The 20,732-nt window shown below is 41.3% G+C and overlaps 3 protein-coding genes across 3 annotated transcripts in view; 2 read left to right on the forward strand and 1 right to left on the reverse strand.

Annotated features, from left to right (window-relative positions):
• The first annotated feature begins 226 nt into the window (after positions 1-226).
• On the forward strand, positions 227-3,720 carry LOC121368479. The gene is made up of 2 exons (XM_041493212.1): positions 227-922; positions 3,110-3,720. Exons 1-2 carry the CDS (start codon positions 227-229, stop codon positions 3,398-3,400), a joined length of 987 nt encoding a protein of 328 aa, XP_041349146.1. The 3' UTR covers positions 3,401-3,720.
• A 4,939-nt stretch (positions 3,721-8,659) lies between these two features.
• LOC121369469 (toll-like receptor 4) lies at positions 8,660-11,877 on the reverse strand. Its single transcript, XM_041494572.1, has one exon. The coding sequence runs from the start codon at positions 11,234-11,236 to the stop codon at positions 9,062-9,064; it is 2,175 nt and encodes a 724-aa protein (XP_041350506.1). The 5' UTR covers positions 11,237-11,877; the 3' UTR covers positions 8,660-9,061.
• A 6,857-nt stretch (positions 11,878-18,734) lies between these two features.
• The window catches only part of LOC121368480 (toll-like receptor 6), a 5,118-nt gene continuing 3,120 nt past the window's right edge, over positions 18,735-20,732 (forward strand). The window contains exon 1 of the mRNA XM_041493213.1: positions 18,735-19,799. Coding sequence (XP_041349147.1) covers positions 18,735-19,766 — 1,032 coding nt within the window. The 3' untranslated portion in view covers positions 19,767-19,799. The remainder of the gene's footprint in view (positions 19,800-20,732) is intronic.

Here is a 20,732-nt window from a genome sequence, read left to right on the forward strand (position 1 = left end):
TGATTTGTAAGCCGATTGTAACGGCTGATGTGGTTTACGTACTCATGGTTTGAATAACGACATTAAATCGTACAACCCAGTGATATTTCCCAGGAATACCAGTAAATCATAGTTGGTGGACAGTATTCAGATCACAAAACACGTATATTAGTGCTCAATGGCTGGTGATCAAATAATTTAAGGAATTATTTTATATGTTTCTTAGGACAAGGACTGTGCAAACAAAATGCTTTCGGAACTCTCCGCAGGTAACAAGCAGCGCATGAACACGATCAAACATGAGCTGAAGCTGAAGCTAAAAGAGATAGAAACCCAAAGGAAGCGGACGATGGAAGTCATAGACAGCGAAACAAAGCTGCTTTCTATTGAACTAGCACAAGCTAAACCACAAGCTGTGAGCTTCCCAGAACAGCCCATACTACGTCAGAGCTCTGTGCCCTATCTGACATCCAACCAACAGACTCTAACGAGTAGGTTCCGCCAAAGGACACCTGTCTCTAGATCTGCCGATGAATTTATTCCGTATGGAAGGTCCAATTCCGATTTGATCCACACAAATAACGCATCAAATGCAGAAACAATTGCGTATTATTCTCGTGGTACGGGCGCTGGCCAGGATATTAACAGGTTCTACCCTAAACGAGTAAACCAATACACAAGCGAATATCGGCGAAAGGTTTCCGAATTAAACGCATCACGACATCATGGTGATAATGTTTATTCAGGAAAGACAACTCTTCTGACCCCTGGGCTGAATCAGTATCTGCGCGTGCATTCGAGCACTCTGAACAGTGGCGTGCCACTTGACCCCAGATCCAACAAGAATGCACGGCGAAGCAGCGAATCCCACCCACTGACGCCTGGCGTTGCTTCGTCCAAGGATGGGATCTCCCCAAATGGCGACGAATATGGGACAAATTGGGTAAGTTTTTTTTCCAGGGGCATCCAGCCGTTTGTCGCTTACGTTTTTCTAAACTGGTTCATACTTTACACAGTAAACCAAATTACCACTTCAGGATTGAAACGTAAACTCTAATTATGTGCCCATACCTGATTATCTGATCACGGTTCAGACGTGACGTCCATCCCAAGTCAAATCTCTGGCAGGGCCAGAAGACCACACAGGGAACCAGCCAGGATAGTTTGCAAACGTTTAAGCAAAACGCGGATGGCTGAACGTAGGCCACAACTATTTACATTAAAGGAGCGGGGTTGTGTGGGCATTATGGGTGTGGGTGGATATGCCGTATTATCATATCTATGTCTATATTTTTATCTAGACAAATCACACAATTATAGATTAGTAAAAATTAGCAGTTAAGCATTGCTTACAGCTTTGTCTCGAGCGAGCGGTCATGCTTCCAAATCCTCATAAATTAATTCACACAGTTTGATATGGCAAGCGTTAACCAGTCCGTGAAAAATTAAAATGCCACAAGATAGCAGTATACCAGTTAGCCCAGTGGTAAAGCGTTCGCTTGATGCGCGGTCGGTCTAGGATCGATCCCCGTCGGTGGACCCATTGGGCTATTTCTCTTTCCAGCCAGTGCTCCACAACTGGTGTAACAAAGGCCGTGGTATGTACTATCCTGTCTGTGGGATGGTGCATATAAAATATTCCTTGCTGCTTATCGAACAGAGTAGCCCATGAATTGGCGACAGCGGGTTTCCTCTCTCAATATCTGTGTGGTCCTTAACCATATGTCTGACACCATATTACCGTAAATAAAATGTGCTGAGTGCGTCGTTAAACAAAACATTTCCTTCCTGACTGACTAAGTCGGAGTTTCTCTGAACAAAATGAAAATGTCCGAAACCCACACACTGGTAAGCTACAGCCAGTCGCGGATTCTGAGGGTGGAGGCACACGACACCAACTTTAGTTTGGTAAAATTACGTTTATTTTTAAGCGTCCTCAAGAAGATTCAGTTACAAACACAATAGTAATAAAAACTTCCTAGTACCCTCACCCTACCCTCTAAACCCCCCCCCCCCCCCCCCCCCCCCCCCCCAAGAAAACAAAAACAGCCCACATAACAGATAACGTAGGCTTATACGTTAAAGGAACTCTCCTGAGTTTGTTGCGTTAATACGTTGACGATTAACAGATTTAATGACTAAAATAGCATATTACATTGCCTACATTTTGTTTTGTATAAAATATCAGTGGTTGTATATTATATTATTAAATGCGGTTTGATTATCCTAGTGTTGGTTATCCTAGTGTTGATTATCCTAGTGTTGGTTATCCTAGTGTTGATTATCCTAGTGTTGGTTATCCTATATATATTAGTTTTAAGTTTTAAAAGACTATATATATATATATATATATATATATAGAAAGACAGACAATAAGAGAGAACGAGAGAGAGAGAGAGAGAGAGAGAGAGAGAGAGAGAGAGAGAGAGAGAGAGAGAGAGAGAGAGAGTCAACGAGAGAGAGAGAGTCAACGAGAGAGAGAGAGAGAGAGAGAGAGAGAGAGAGAGAGATGGAGAGAGAGAGAGTCAACGAGAGAGAGAGAGAGAGAGAGAGAGAGAGAGCGTCAACGAGAGAGAGAGAGAGAGAGAGAGAGAGAGAGAGAGAGAGAGAGAGAGAGAGAGGGGCACATAACCAACGACGCACGTGTTCAGTCCAAACATTCATACAGGTGTATATGGAAAGTACTCGATGCTCACATCTTTTAAATGTCTGACGAATACCACATAGACAACTAATACTATTTTAAGAGGGTTTTAATAAATAAGTATATCATCTTTTAAATCAACGAAGATACTGTTTTCCTGATCTTCCACGTCATTTTGTTTCGTACGTAAGAAATTATAGGGATACCAAATCCAGTTTGAGCTACTTACAAATATTAGGACGACAAGAAACAAGTTTGGTTTTAAGTAAAAGTGTTTTGAAAATAACTTAAACAAACAGTTGAGAAATAAATAAGTTGTGGTAAATTCCATAGTAAGAAAAATGGCGATCCTTGTAGGACGGACTGTAGTGTGATAATTTAGTCGTTACAATATTTCAGTTGTCGGAAACATTTTACAATAGCAACAAACCTATGTTTGCCTCTTTAAATAATTACTAAAACTTATATACTATTTATTTTCTTAAGGTACTTGACGACGATCAAAGAGCTAAAACAGCTTCTGGTATAACTTGCCGGAAGTCATCAAGTATATTGCTTCCGTCACTGGATGCGCCGTCTCGTAATTACCAGTCACGTGACGAGAGAGCCCCGAAGTCGTTGTGTATCGGACGAACTCGTAACGTGACGGACCAGAATGACCTGACCCCGAGACCTCCCAGCTGCCGAGGTTACAACCTGAAGAACCTCACTGCCCTTCACGGGCTGATGCAGCGGTCAAACGCGTTTAAAACAGACGATTTTGACAAAAGGGAATGAAAACCATCTAGGGTTACCATATACTGCAGAAGTCTTGTTTCATATTGCACGAATCCTGCGTCATACAATTTGGGACAACTACCACCGACATATCCAAACAGGAGGTGGGAGGGTGAGGGAGGGGATTGTGAATGGGGCCAGGAATTCTCTATTTAGTTTCTGATGTATTATGTTCTGTAAAAATCTCATATAAAAACATTTCGACTGTTAGTGAAAGTTTCTGAGACCGAAATGTGATTCAATATAGGTCCGTAGGAACAATGTCTGGAGTGGTGAGCACAGTCTTTAGTGGAGGGGACACGGTCTATTTGAAGGGTGGGGACACAAGAAACTGGTTATATATATATATATATATATATATATATATATATATATATATATATATATATATATATATATATATATATTAGGATAAAGAAGAGAGTACATTTTCGTCCTCAAATGAGGGAATTACAAGTTCACTGCCCCTCGTTCCCATGTGCCTACAAGTTCAGTATGAATTCCCGCATAGTAGAGTGAAATCATGCAACATAAGACGATGTCGCGTAGTAAGCTGAAGTGCTAAACCAATGAGATCAAACCAGTTGAAGTGCTAAGCAATGAATGTGAATAAATAAAATGACGTGCTAAACAATGAAAACAATGGGATCGAACGAGATAAAGTGCTACATTGAATCAAATAGGATTTTGTACTGAAATACCAGTGAATGGGTAAATGAAACAGGAAGTTATACTAAAATATCAGTGCACGGATTAGTGACATTTAATCAAACATGTTATACTAAAATACCAGTGAACGGATTGGTGGCATTGAATCAAACAGGAGGTTATACTAAAATACCAGTGAACGGATTAGTGGCACTGAATCAAACAGGAAGTTACACTAAAATACCAGTGAACGGATTAGTGACATTGAATCAAACACGAGGTTATATATACTACTCAAAAGAATTTAAGGGTCAAAAATTTATAACCAAATAAGTTTCAGAGTGTATTAGATTGATGATGTAAACTACACCAATTTTTTTATTTATTGTTCCATATTTACAAAAAAACACAAATAAACGTCACTGTATACAAGAAAGTCACATGACATGCTGTCAAAGTTGAAGGTTGTCAAACATGGATTTTACACATTAGAACATTCGTTTAATAGTGTGTGAATCCACCCCTGGCGCGAATACACTCGACACATCGTTGCCTCATGCTGTTGATCAGACGTCTGAAGAACACTTGGGGAATGGCCTGCCACTCTGCCATAAGAAGTTGACCCAGATCATGAAGGTTGGCCGGAGGGGCATGGCTATCCCGAACTCTCCTGCCTAATTCGTCCCAGGCGTGCTCTATTGGGGCCAAGTCAGGCGAATATGCTGGCCAATCCATCCTGGCGATACCTTGTTGTCTGAGAAAGTCCGTTACCACCCTGGCGCGGTGGGGTCTGGCATTGTCATCCTGCAGAACTGCCCCGCCGCCAATCTGCTGAAGGCCTGGGAGAACCAACGGCCGGATAATCTCATTCAGATAGCGGATTCCATTCAGATTGCCATCCACCACATAGAGGGGGGTCCTGTGGTGGATAGAGATGCCGCCCCACACCATGACGCTGCCACCACCGAACCGGTGACGTTGTCTAACGTTAACGTCAGCGAAGCGCTCCCCAGGACGTCTGTAGACACGAACCCGACCGTCGTTGAACTGGAGACTAAACCTGGACTCATCAGTGAACATCACTCGACCCCACTGAACACGTTGCCACCGCAGATGAAGCGTGCACCAGTGACGTCTGGCCGTTCTGTGACGTGGTAGGAGTGGTGGTCGAACAGCCTGGCGACGGCAGCGTAGATTATTGGCTCTCAGACGATTGCGTATGGTTTGATCAGACACTCAAGTTCCAGTCGCAGTCCGCAGATTGTCACGTAATCGGCGTGCAGTAGTTGTGCGTTGACGTAGAGCCATATTGGTGATGTAGCGGTCCTCTCTATTGTAGTGCTTCGGGGTCTTCCCGAACGTGGACGATTTCGAACAGAATTCGTTGCTTGGTACCGTTGCCACAGTCGGCCAACGACACTCTGACTGACACCAAGTCTCAGAGCAACATTTCTTTGCGTATTGACATACTGAAGCCAAGCAATAGCCCTTCCTCGATCTTCGATAGTCAGTTGAAGTCGTACCATTGTCGAATTTTGAGTGTGCACCGTACACGAACGCAAGCTCCAATTATACGGAAATTCAGCATTGGGAACATGGAATACACGTGCAAAGCGTACAAATGAAGCGCTTTGTGAAAAAGCAAGTTATGGGCACTTAGCAGACCTTTCGCTTTCGCCCTAATTTACGTGCAAATGTAATCATGTTTTTGCCATTAGAACTAGTCGACAGTGTCAATGACAGTGGATTTTAATTCATTTATGGGTTGCTTAGACCCACTTTCGTCATAATGGAACAATACCATGCGTGACATTATGGTCTAGCTAATATAATTGACATTCAAAAAATAATGTCGAAAATATCGTCTGACCCTTAAATTCTTTTGTGTAGTATATACTAAAATACCAGTGAACGAGACAACGAACGACAGTCTACAAAATTAGCATTTTGATCTGCTACCAAGCTGTTCCCATTATTAGTGATTGGAACATGTGACAGACAATGGTTTGTTAAACGATATTGTTACGATCATAAAGTTAAAATGTCATTAGCATTGCTGGGTTCCATTATACCGAACGATTACTGTTGCTCAACAGACTGTTTTTTGGGGCTAACCTTAAATGGACGTGATATGATAGAAAGTTAAAGTTTGTTTTATTTAACGACACCACTAGAACTGACGGGGATCAATCCGAAACCTACCGCGCATCAAGCGAGCGCTTTACCACTGGACTACGTCCCGCCTCGCCGTGATGTGTATGTCGATTGATACGCTGCAGGTAGGAGGTTTAGCCACATGTTACTATTATCGTCTATGGGATTTGATTTGGTGGTCTCCACCCTTGACAGAAGGAAAGGAAACGAGTGTTTGTTTAGGCCAAACAAAATAAATCTCTAGTCTCTGGTTAGCGCACTCGTCGATTTTGACGGTCGCGCGTCAACATTATTATAAATTAAATTTCCCACGATATAACGTCGATTTCTTGCCGGGCCTAAATGCCATCGCACATGAACTAGGACGTGCATTCTGATTTCAAATGAAATATGCCCTTATTTTGGTATCAAATATACTCACCTTTTTCTGTCCAATCCATGCATTCAAGTGCTTTTTTCCGTCCTGGATGTCGAACGAAGCTCGGTGATATAGCGCTCGCCTGATGCCCGCTCGGTCAATGATTGATCCCTGGCAGTGGGCCCATCAGTATAACAAAGGTCGTGGTATGTACTATTCTGTCTGTGGGATGGGGCATATAGAAGATCCCTTGCTGCTAATCGAAAAGAGGAGCCCATGGTGTGACGGAAGCGGGTTTCCTCTCTCATTATATTTATCTGTGTGGTCCGACGCTATATAACAGGGGCTATTTCTCGCTCCAGCCAGTGCACCACGACTGGTATATCAAAGACCGTGGTATGTTATCCTGTCTATGGGATAGTGCATATAAAAGATCCCTTGCTGCTAATCGAAAAAAGAAGCCCATGAAGTGGCGACAGCGGGTTTCCTCTCTCAAAATCTGTGTGTTCCTTAACCATATGTCCGACGCCATATAACCGTAAATAAAAAGTGTTGAGTGCGTCGTTAAATAAAACATTTCTTCCTTCCTTCCTGGGCGGGACACAGCTCAGTGGTGGAGCGCTCGCCTGATGCGCGGTCGGTGAAGGATCGATCCCCGTCGGTGAGCTATTTCTTGTATATCAAAGGTCATGGTATATATATATCTGTGGGATGTTGCGTATAAAAAACCTTTTCGTCCTGAGGACCGGGCTCAGCCGGTATAAGGCGCCCTAAGGTCAGAGGATAGAATCCTCTCGATGGACCCATTCTCTGACCGGACCCCCCCCCCCCCCCCCAACTCCCGTTCCAACCAGTGTTCCACAAAGGCCGTGGTGTTCATCTTATCTTTATTTCAATAATACGTTAGCATATACACATTGACATTATTTCATTCTGTACACAACATATCATTGTACTTTATTTCAAGATATGCCATTTTTGTTTAATTGTATGATTTACATGTATAAATAAACTAACACGTTTGTGTTTTGTTTTTAAATTTTACTTTTGAAGTTTACATTCTCGTCATGTCGAATTATTTTTGACTACTATTATACTGAACTCGACAGGAAACGTACACCACAATTTCCAGTTGTCATTGCTATAACGTGTAATATTGCTATAAAATACAATACACAGGAAAACAAAATTATAACATGAATACTCGGATGTTAGTAGTGTGTATGCCATTAGCTGCTATAAGTTCATAATTTAGATGCTAAAGACATATATAATAACTAGTTATTGTCTTTAAATTTTAACTTTATGCTACGATGGGTGGGACGTAGTCCAGTGGTAAAGCGTTCGCTTGATGCGCGGTCGGTCTGGGATCGATCACCCTCGGTAGGCCCATCAGTACATCATTAGCCGTGGTATATGCTATCCTGTCTATGGAATGGTGCATATAAAAGATCCCTTGCTACTAATGGAAAAACGTAGCGGGTTTCCTCTCTAAGACTATGTAAAAAATACCAATAGCCGATAAATCAATGTGCTCCAGTGGTGTCGTTAAACAAAATAAACTTTAAGTTTATCCTACGAAGGTTAGAATTAGGAATCTCCGCCGAACTATTTAATGCCATTCGACTAAGCAGGATAAAGCCGATATCTTAAGACAGTAACCTGTTATTTTATTTATCCTGCAATCCTGGATATAATTCGAAAAAATAATAAAATTAACTATTTTATTTCACAACTATACAGTTTTCATGGGTAGTAGGCTCACACCAAAACAAAATAGTTTGTAAATAACAATTTATTTCTTATTTATACACTATACATATAGTTATTGCAGGGTTAAAAAAGATACAGCAACTATAGAATGACACACTAAAAATAATACATTAATTTATTAGAAATAGATAATGCCATTTGCAAACAAACTCCAAGCACACGCTCACTCTCACACACAAACCAGAAAACCCATACAAAACAAAATTTAAAATACCCTCCCCCCAAAAAAAACAACAACCGCCCCCCCAAAAAAAACACACACCCCAACAACACAAAAACAAAAAACACCCAACAAAAACAAACAAACCACAAACAAACACAAACAAACACACACACACACGAACACACACACACAGAGAGAGAGAGAGAGAGAGAGAGAGAGAGAGAGAGAGAGAGAGAGAGAGAGAGAGAGAGAGAGAGAGAGAGAGCATTAAGCAGTACATTTATTCCGTGATTCGAACCCAAAATGTGCCGGTCATAAATCTGATAGCATGACCAATGCGAACAACCTATTTTAAGTCAAACTGCAATATCGGTCTGATTACAACTATCCGCACAAGTGCCGTCTATTCTCAATACATCTGATCTCCGTGACCAGGCCCCGTGCTTATAAAACTTTTTGAATATCAGACTCTATTAGAGTCTCGAGTCTCGAGTCTGAAAAGTTTTATAAGCACGGGGCCAGTAAACACTATTGCCATTTTGGGAGAAACCGTTAGTCACTGTTTTCAAACTTGTATCTGCTGCACAAACGTTTCTTCTGAAGATTCGTCATTTGCAACTGGGTGAGGAACTGACCCTCTTGCACTGGTGACTGGGTGAGGAACTGACCCTCCTGCACTGGTCTCTTCTCTCAAAGACTGCACAACTTGTGTCCAAAAGAGTTCCCGTGCTCTTGGCTCCTCAGAATATTCAATACACTCCCGTGTTGTAATAAGATGGAACAGCGAGTCGGTCATGTGACGCTGGTCGATGGCGCCCAGTTTGGCAATGACCAGGAATCCCTCGCCCTCCGACCGCAGTTGTCTCTGAATGACGGCCAGCTCAAACAGACACCAGCCGCTGGAGGCGAAATTGTCAGACAGAACTATGATGAATCTTCTACTGTCATTCACACAGCGCACTATATTGTCTGCACGCAGTCCGCCTAGTTCATAGTCTCTCTGGTTTAAACACAGCTTGATGTTCGCCTGTTCCTCAAGTTCTGGAATAGCTTGTTCAAGGACCCACTTCAGATCTTTACCAGAATAACACAAAAACGCATCATACTTAAACTCTGCAGTTGCACCCGGCCGCTGACCCAGACGGTGTCTACGCAACAGAAAAAGAAAATATCTGAAATGCCATCTATAGTAATAGAGGGCTGACCCCACAATGATGAGAATAACTAAGAAACTGGAAGCGAACATGATAATAAGGGACGTCGTGGATGCCAAGAGACACGATTGCCATCCGATTGTTTTTGCAAAATCAGTTAAGTTTTTCCCCCGTTGAAATGACGGACTAGCACATATATACTTCTCTCCAGATTTCTTAAAAGTATTGTTAAATCTCTCGTTTGTGAATACCTCTAGAAACCACAGGAGCTCACACGTGCACTCAAACGGGTTGTATCCCAAATCTACAACAATGTCCTCCAAATTTTCTGGCAGCGAATATTCATTCACGGATGTTATGTCGTTGTCGTACAGGTTAATAAAACCTAATGTGGGAGGAAAATCATCGCGGTCCAAACTAGTCAGTTCATTGGATGCAAAATGCAAATTTGTGAGGTTTGTGAATAATGTCACTGCCTTCGGAAAGGTTCGTAGTATATTGTCACTTAAACTAAGGTTTGTAACAGTATGTTTGATTGGTTCAAACAAAGAATTAAAATATTCATGACCTGTCTTTATCATAATGTTTCCACTTAGATCCAAGCGCTGTAGGTTTGTGCATCCATTAAACATATCTGGAGAATAGAAAGCACTATCAAACTGAATGTTGTTATTTTTCAAGGATATAGTTGTCAGGTTACCGTTGCTGAATGCATGTTCTCCAATTTGACTTAAGCCACATATGTTTTCCAATTTTAGTACTTTTAAGTTTGGTAAAGAAAAAAATGCGTGGTCATATATTTTTATGATTGGATTGAGGGACAAATAAACACGTTCAACGTTTGGGAAACACCTGAAGAACCCTTTATATATGTACATAATGTCATTGTGCATCAAACGAAGTTTCTTTATTGTCGGCATATTACAGTCATCACCATGGATTAACGACAGTCTGTTAAAGTCCAAGTTTAAAGTTTTGATTCCAGTATTTGAGCACAGCCTTATGTCATAAATAAAATTTCTGCTGATGTCCACGCTCCTCAGATTCGGAAGCGGACGTAACACAGACACATTGAATGTACGAAGATCATTAACCCTCATAGATATGGCAGAAATACCCGATCCATTGAGGTTGTGAAAAAAGTCTTCTGAAATGTACCGAAGAGACATGTTATTTAGACTGAGGCGGTACAACGCTGGATGATTCAGCGATTCAAACGCTGCTGTCAAACTGGACTTAGCAACTCGATTTATGTCCAGAATTAATGTTCTCAGAAATATTAGATTTTGGAATGTATCCTTAGCTATATAATTTATATGGTTTTGTTCGATATTGAGGCGAATGAGTCTACATCTTGGGTACGATATGTTCACAAACGTTTGGTTGGTAAGGTTTCCAAGATTGTTATCGTTAAACTGAAGGACAGTGATATTAGGAGGAAGATAAGATGGTATACGAGTTAAATTTCTGCCTGTGCAGTTAGTAAACGTTTTGTAGATTTGACATTTTTCAGATATCCCTACTGAGCTTAAAGCCATACCAGTAATCCATAGCAGAACACAGCACTTAAATATCTTATCCAACATGGCGGGTGGTTCAACAGATATTATTTTCAAGAGTTAGTGTTTACCGTTAAAACACAATCCAAATCCGAATAGATCAATCGAATAGTATCGAATAGTATCAATCGGTGGTTCAACAGATAGTATTTTCAACACTGTTTACCGTTAAAACACAATCCAAATGACAATCGTCAATTGAATATCGTATCCAAAATGATGTTTATTGTTAAACACGTATATATTTCCAGATATTAATAACGTTATCCGTATCCTCGCAGAATGAAGAATTCAGTCACGTTCGCACGTTTCTTAACCGTGTATTCGTCGTGTATTTTCTGGTTATCGCACCTTGTAGATACTATCATTCTTCCACCCGCTGATCCTGAGTAGCCTATTGATTGTCATTCTTTCCTGACTCACACCGGGAAGTATTTCCACATTAACAACGTTATATAAAATTGTAGGGTTTTTTGTTGTTTTTGTTTTCTTCCAGACTGAGACTATGAGTTTTTAAAATGATTATCATGATTTCACAAGGTATAAACAGAACACTGCTTCTCTGCAGCAATCTTCATTTCCCACAGTAACTGTAAACGGTTAAAAAAGCGTCGGCCATACTGAGCCGTCGCCATCAACGTCACGTGATTCAACCGTCCACAATGACACACCCTGGTACTATAACTAAACTGAATAAATAATGTAGGGTAGTAACCGTGAGATTACAGGCCGGCATACGGCAAACAATATGCAAACATTTCCATATGTGTGTGTCAAGGTTCTAATATACCAAATCAATTCCTATTGCCGATAGTGTTAACGTTTTCTAATAAAACAGATATAAGCAGCGTATCAACACACCCAGAAAGTACAGCAATAAAAGGTGTGGCACCTCACATCTAATCTACCTGCAAGAAACTTGGTGTGTGTGTGTGTGTGTGTGTGTGTGTGTGTGTGTGTGTGTCACATACCATTTACCACGCATTAGTTTCAACCTCTGGTATATACTGCATAACAACTGTATAACAGATAAAAGTGTATTTATTTATTGCCAATGAATAATAGTATTTGCACAAATAACCAATGTCACATATTACTGCTGATCACACCCACAGCTGTTTTTACTCCGTAAATATATGACGGTGCACCTCGAACTTTGACACGAAACTCTCTTCTTTGGTACCATGCAACTTCAAACAGTTAACTGTAATTAATAGAGCGGAGCGGAATACAGTCCTTCCCTAAGTTCAGACAGCAAACGTTTCGCTAACATTCGCGTGACTGGTTCCTGACGTGGCCATTTGGGTTAACGTGAGGCGCCTAAACCAGTCTAGCGGGCGTTTTCCCGCTCTGTTTGGTTGAACGCAGTCCTGTCGTAAAGCGTACGCCTAATGCGCGATCGATCTACTACTACTGCTACTACTAAAACAAAAACAACAACAACCACAACAACAAATACTACTAAACTACTACTACAACTGAAACAACAACAACAACTACTACCACTACAACCACCACTACCGCCGACCACCACCACTGCTACTGCTACTACTACAATCACCACTACCGATACAACCATCAATACTGCTGCTACTACAACCGCCACTACCGCTACCACTACTAGTACTAGAATGAATGAATGTTTAACGACACCCCAGCATAAAAATATATCGGCTATTGGGTGTCAGAAATGGCATATGAAAATATTACAGTGGCGTAGCCGGGGGGGGGGGGGGGGGGGGGGGGGGGGGGCCATGCCCCCTCAGTCCTGGGAAAGCTTTACCTTTTCGCTTATTAATAACATTAAAAAGGTTCCTGTGTCATATCCCACTACTCGAGATCATTGTTTGCTTCGATGCCAGGTGCTCCCCCACACCCCACCCCCCCCAATACAAAATCCTGCCTAAGCCACTGAAATATTATTTATATCAAGAATAAAATTTATATAATTATGTAAAACCAGAGTGTAAAGAGCTGTGGGGAAAAGTATAGTACTATACAAATATCAAGGTAAGTGTATTAAATTTTTAAGACTTTGTATAGAAATATAGTCTTAGAGAGGAAGCCCCCTACATTTTCCCATTAGTAACGAGGGATCTTTTGTATGGACCATCCCACAGACAGGATAGCACATACCACGACCTGTCGTGGTGCACTGGCTGGAGCGAGAAATAGCGCAATGGGCCCATCGACGGGGATTGATCCCAAACCGACCGCGCATCAAGCGAGCGCTTTACCACTGGGCTATGTCCCGCCCCATTGTCAGCTGCTTCAGATGATCACACTCCCCCAAAATGTGGCGCACAGTCACTGAGGAGGAGGGTCCTTCTTTAAAATAAATGGACTGCCACTCTCCTAGGACTGGTTTGACAGAATGAAGCTTGTTCGCGCACGCACCGTCACCATAATATTGCTAAGTCGAAAATACACTGTCGCGTGGCAAATTCAAAGCAGACTTGGCAGCATAATGCCCATAATGCCAATATGGCTGGGTACCCAACAAAATATAACATCTTTATTGGCAATGGATAAAAATATACACTTTTGTATCACCATCCCAACCAAGGGATGCTCCAATTCCATGGACTGTAGAGCTTGGAGACATGAACGTGAAGCTTAGTAACCACCATCGCCACCACTACTACAACCACCACCATCACTACTACTTAGTAACTACCACCACCACCACTGCTACTTAGTAACTACCACCACCACCATTACTACAACCACCACCATCACTACTACTACCATAATCACTAATACTTTGTAACCACCACCACCACCACCACCACAACTACCACCACCACTACTACTTAGTAACTACCACCACCACCAGCACTACTACTACTACCACCACCACCACCTCTACTACTACCGCCACCACCACTACTACTACCACCACCACCACCACTTAGTAACTACTACCACCACCACCACCACTACTACTACCACAACCGCCACCACCACTACTACTACAACCACCACCACTACTACTACTACCACCACCACCACTATTACCACCACTACTACTACCACCACCACCACAACTACTACAACCTCTACTACTACCACCACCACCACCACTACCACCACCAACACCACCGCTACTACTACCAACACCACCACCACCACCACTACTACTACTACTACTACTACCACCTCTACTACTACCACCACCACCACTACCACCACCACCACTACTACTACGACCTCTACTACTACTACTACTACCACCACCACTACTACTACTACTACTACCACCACCACTACTACTACTACTACCACCACCACCACTACTACTACGACCTCTACTACTACTACCACCACCACCACCACCACTACTACTACTACTACTACTACCACCACCACTACTACTACTACCACCACCAGTATCACCCTATGTAGATACGTGTTACCCCCACCCCCACTACACCCCAACCAGTGCCCCATTACTAGAGAAGTGTATATAAACGATCACTTGCTGCTATTTGGAAGGAACAGGCTACTCGCAGACAGTAGTATATGCGGGGCGGTTACCAGTACGGGCTTGTAAACACGTGTGTGTTTTCGGACGCCTTACTGTATCTGTTGTTATTTGATCCGATCAAAAACCAAACAAAAAACAACAACTGTATCCGTAGCCGTTCGCCGGACCGCATTCCCCACTGGACAAATGGACACAATCTAAAGTTATTTCTGGGGGTGGGTTTTTAGCCGCATCCGCGTCTGTGTCCGCATAAGTGGTGACCCAACTTTACTCTGGAACTAAGTTGACCACTTGTCTATATAAGAACATGTTACAGGTCTTATATAGAACATCATTCGTTATTTTTGGTAACTCATACTTGTTTACACATGTACGTTTCTTAACAATTTCAAGACATACGACTGGTTGTTCCTAAGTGATGACCAGGTCACCAATGCCATACATCCAATAAAAAAATAACACGATCGAAATCGATTACATTGTGACGTATAGTTAACCTGACAATCATTTGTCTGTGACGCGTAAGTTAGCTACAAGTCCATGGGCTGTAAATAACGTTTAGTCGAATTTTGTTTTTTAATTTACTTAAAACCTGGTTTTTGAGGATATGTCAGAAATAGAATAATACATTCGTGTCCGTTAGATACCATTTATCTTACAATTCGTTGTTTAAAAACACATCAAACTCGCTTTCACTTGTTAGATACATTTAAAAACAACTCGTTGTAAGATAAATGGTATCTAACTGCCACTCATGTATTATTCTCTATACACATAAGCGTACGTTGCCCCACCCCCTGTACCCATGTCTCTTACGCTTGTACAGGTATTAGTAGTGGTGGAAGCCACAAAAATGGGAGTCCGTACGCCTATGGGTCTATAGTTCATCCCATCCTCCTAAAAAAGAAAAACATTACATATATAAACAAATTCTGTTTGGTTTCACTTGAGAAAAAACGTAAAAGCGTTTTGAAAATAATATTTTTTTAAAAACTATTTTTGTGTGAAATTTAGAAAACAATCGGCTCAGAAACAAACGGGGGCGGGTGGGAGAAACAATCGGCTCAGAACCAAACGGCGTACGAGACAGGGGGCGTGTGGGAGAAAACAATCGGCTCAGAAACAAACGGCGTACGAGACAGGGGCGGGTGGGAGAAACAAATGCCCTCCTCCCTAGTGCTGGAGCAAAACCTCAAATTCATGCAAAAATTATTACCGATGTTAGAACCGTTTCACCATGTATTTCGATCACTCTACCCTCAAAATTAGTTGTAATCCGTGTAAAAATGAGTAGTAACTTGTTTGCAACCCTATACAGCTGTTTGGAAGTAATGTTAATATAAATAAATGTTGTTATCCAGATTCGGACATGTTCGTTTAATTTAGGAAAAAAGCCACCCTGACCCCCTGTAAAAATTGGAGCCCGTACGCCTATGGAATTAAATAACGTGTAGTAAATTGAATAGTACGGTAATTAAATTAAATTAAATTCAGTATATCTACATTATTAACATAATATAAAAAAGGCGTTCCTTGTGGTAAAGACTATAGACAGAAAGAAAAGAAAACCCCAGAGAGAAAAAGCTCAGCAAAATGGGAAGTTATTAATAATTAAGGAAAAGAAAGAGGAACAAGGAAAAACGTTCGTGGAAGAATTCCCCTTGCTGCTCACAATATGTGTGTCACGGCACGCCTAAATCGTAACGAGTGACAATGTTATGTTTGTGCCGGTCGGTCTAGTATTTTGACGGGTTTAATGTGTAGCGTAAAACCTAGTTTGTCACACACGCACACATACACACACGCGCGCGCGCGCGCACACACACGCACGCATACACATATCCGCAGGGGAGGTTTTGACGCCGAAACACCCCTCAGTACACGCCTCTGTCGTTAAAGTTAAGTGTGTATAAACAGACTGCTCTAAATTTGTAAGTAGGGTGACACTGTTTGTTTAACAGATGTTTTTACGTCCCCCTCTTAAACGCACAGGTAGGGCCTACCGAGTTCTCTTTGCTAGACAACTGGTTTTCGTTGCGGATAATCTTCTGTTTAGGTTGCGTGATTTTCAGATTTAATCCAACAAAGAGTTGCATACTCACTGATCGGTATGGAGTTTGTGGTGTTTTTTGAGCATCCAGTTCACATATTGTGACAGTCAGATACAATTGAAGAGGGACGTGTATACTGAATGACGGTTATGATCTTTGTGGGATATTTTGTGCGTCCAATGCAGATGTTGTGATTTGACTGATAACCCAACAGCAAGTTGATCGATATGACCTTTGTGGACTACAATGTGTGTCTAAGGCAGATGCTGTAATTTTGAGTTATAACCCAACAGGAAGTTTATCAAAGTACGACCGTTATGACCTTTGTGGTATACTATGTGCGTCCAATTCAAATCGTGTGATAATCCGATTCAATTCAAGAGGGGCATGTAAGAGGGGGTAATCATTCTGAACATTTCGCATATAATCATTCTGTATTTAGTAACTAGAATATTTATACACCAAGAGATAGTAATCACTTAGTAATCACATAGTAATCACATAGTAAGAGGGTATAATCATATATGTTCTGGTTGAAGTCTGTACATACCTGGAACAATCATTCTGAATATTTTGTAATACCATATCAATTGGATATATTCATTCCATAGTCACTGGGTGGAGGTTTTACACAGCATGAGGGAATAACAATTCTGTATTTATTGAGTGGAGTTTTTACATACCAAGAGAGAATAATAATTCTGTAGTCTGTAGCTTGAAAACGGCAATAGTAATTTCCATTTGCCTTTAGTTGAGTGAAAATAGTATTTGCTAGACTACCTGCAATGTTGAGCACAATATTCAAGTGGGGTGTTCTAATTTCGATTTGTCCTATAGCTTTAAGCTCAGTAGAAACACGTGAAAAATGTCACATCTACAAAAGCAGTGCCAATTGCTCGGACAGACATTTAACTTGTATACCATCTTATTTACCTCGGAATATAACTAAACTACAGTTTGGAAACAACAAACTTGGATACCTTACCAACCAAACATTTGCGAATGTCGCTTGTCCAACATGTCGACTCAAATTTCTCAATATCACAAAAAACCATATTAAATATATATCGAAGGATACATTCATAAGACTGCAATTTCTGCGAACATTAATTTTGGATAAAAATCGAATTTTGAAGTCTACTTTGACAGCCGCGTTTGAATCACTGAATCGTCCACATTTACACATCCTGAGTCTAAATAACATGTCTTTACAATGCATCTCAGAGGATTTTTTCCACAATCTCAACAGATCGGGTGTTTGTCAAATCTACATGAGGCATAATGATTTTCACACATTCACCATATCTGCGTTGCGCCCTCTTCCAAACCTGACTAGCGTGGACATCAGCCAAAACTTCATCTACCAGTTAGAACTGTCAGATCTGGGAATAATATCCTTAAACCTCAGCTTTAACTTACTGTCATTACTTAACGCCAAAAACTGTTCCATGCCGGCGGTTAGGAAACTTTACCTGATGCACAACGACTTACTCTACATATCTAAAGAAATGTTTTCCTCTTTTCCACATGTTGAATATATTGATTTGTCCATGAATCCAATTTTACAAATAGCCAGTAATGCATTTTTTTTTTTGCCAAACCTAACGAACCTAACGTTGGAAAACATTTGCGGCTTGAGCTACGTTGAAGACTATGCATTCAACAACAGCCACGTTAGATTCATCTCCCTGAAGAACAACGAAATACTATTTGAAAATAAGTCCTATTCCTCATCTATGCTCACTGGATGTAACAGCCTAGAACGTTTGGATCTGAGCGGAAATATCATGATGAGTACAAGTATCTTAAATCTTTGTTTGAACCAATCAGCCATACTGTGACAGAGCTGAGTTTAAGTGACAATATACTGCGGACGTTTCCGAAGGCAGTGACATTATTCACGAACCTCAAGTATTTGCATTTAGCATCCAATGAACTGACTAGTTTGGACCGCGACGATTTCCCTCCCACATTAGGTTTTATTAACATGTACGACAACGACATAACATCAGTGAATGAATATTCGTTGCCAGAAAATTTGGAGGACATTGTTGTAGATTTGGGATACAACCCGTTTGAGTGCACGTGTGAGCTCCTGTGGTTTCTAGAGGTATTCACAAACGAGAGATTTAACAATACTTTTAAGAAATCTGGAGAGAAGTATATATGTGCTAGTCCGTCATTTCAACGGGGGAAAAACTTAACTGATTTTGCAAAAACAATCGGATGGCAATCGTGTCTCTTGGCATCCACAACGTCCCTTATTATCATGTTCGCTTCCAGTTTCTTAGTTATTCTCATCATTGTGGGGTCAGCCCTCTATTACTATAGATGGCATTTCAGATATTTTCTTTTTCTGTTGCGTAGATACCGTCTGGGTCAGCGGCCGGGTGCAACTGCAGAGTTTAAGTATGATGCGTTTTTGTGTTATTCTGGTAAAGATCTGAAGTGGGTCCTTGAACAAGCTATTCCAGAACTTGAGGAACAGGCGAACACCAAGCTGTGTTTAAACCAGAGAGACTATGAACTAGGCGGACTGCGTGCAGACAATATAGTGCGCTGTGTGAATGACAGTAGAAGATTCATCATAGTTCTGTCTGACAGTTTCGCCTCCAGCGGCTGGTGTCTGTTTGAGCTGGCCGTCATTCAGAGACAACTGCGGTCGGAGGGCGAGGGCTTCCTGGTCATTGTCAAACTGGGCGCCATCGACCAGCGCCACATGACCGACTCGCTGTTCCATCTTATTACAACACGGGAGTGTATTGAATATTCTGAGGAGCCAAGAGCACGGGAACTCTTTTGGACACAAGTTGTGCAGTCTTTGAGAGAAGAGGCCAGTGTAAGGTCAGTTCCTCACCCAGTCGCCAGTGCAGGAGGGTCAGTTCCTCACCCAGTCGCCAATGCAGGAGGGTCAGTTCGTCACCCAGTCGCCAGTGCAGGAGGGTCAGTTCCTCACCCAGTCGCCAGTGCAGGAGGGTCAGTTCCTCACCCAGTTGCAAGCACGAGGTCTTGCCAGTGATGACTGTCGTAATCAACACCCATAGAAACACAGGTATGTGACCACTTAGATATATTTGTGCTTGACACAATAGCCGAAAGTGTATCGCGGCAAGTCTGCAAGGTACGAGCGATTTGATGCCGCAGGGTCGAGTCCCTGCGACGGCATTATACAAGTTTTGAGGCCAGAAAGGATTTGATTATCTCCTGCGCCAGTGCGTTAATATCTATGTATGTAATAGTCAAACCCGACATACATACAATATATAGATGTCATACATACATACATACATACATACATACATACACACGCACGCACACATGCATGCACGCACACACGCACATACAAACAGGAGAAACATATTTTGCTTATATTATTGACAAAGTGGCATAACTGTCTTGGAGTACTAGCATTTTTTACAATGAAACAAGTGTTTAAATTTAATAACATTTGGCCGAACATTATACACTTTCTTTAAATACATTGATCTTTCATCTTTAAATTTATCACATAAAGATTAACAGTGAAATTCACCTCCGATTTCGTCAGAGGAGCATAATGTACATAACCGATTTTCGCGTGGTATTTTAGACCACCGTTTTCTCTATTGGTACAAACTAGTTGGAAAGACGAAATCGTAGAAGAGTAATATAATTTGTCCTGCTTAATAAAGTATTCAAGTATTCTTCAAACTGTGTTTTCTTTAAGAAAAAAACAAAAACAAAAACAAAAACAAACCCGTCTATACGTTTACGTTCTCGTAGAGTGTATTACGTCGTTATGCCAATACTGTATTTACAAAGCGATCTAGTAGGTGGAGCCTAACAGTCTGTTTTAGCCAGTTCACAGATGGAAACATTCTTGTGCACATTTAAAGCCCATTTTGACAGTATTTAAATTAATTTGATCATGTATATATATTAAAAAATTCGCGTTTATTTGTTTTTGTTGAGTATATATACACATTGTATAAAATGGCTACAGCTG

Source organism: Gigantopelta aegis, chromosome 3 (assembly GCF_016097555.1).
Source record: "Gigantopelta aegis isolate Gae_Host chromosome 3, Gae_host_genome, whole genome shotgun sequence".
In the NCBI taxonomy this organism is placed as follows: domain Eukaryota; kingdom Metazoa; phylum Mollusca; class Gastropoda; order Neomphalida; family Peltospiridae; genus Gigantopelta; species Gigantopelta aegis.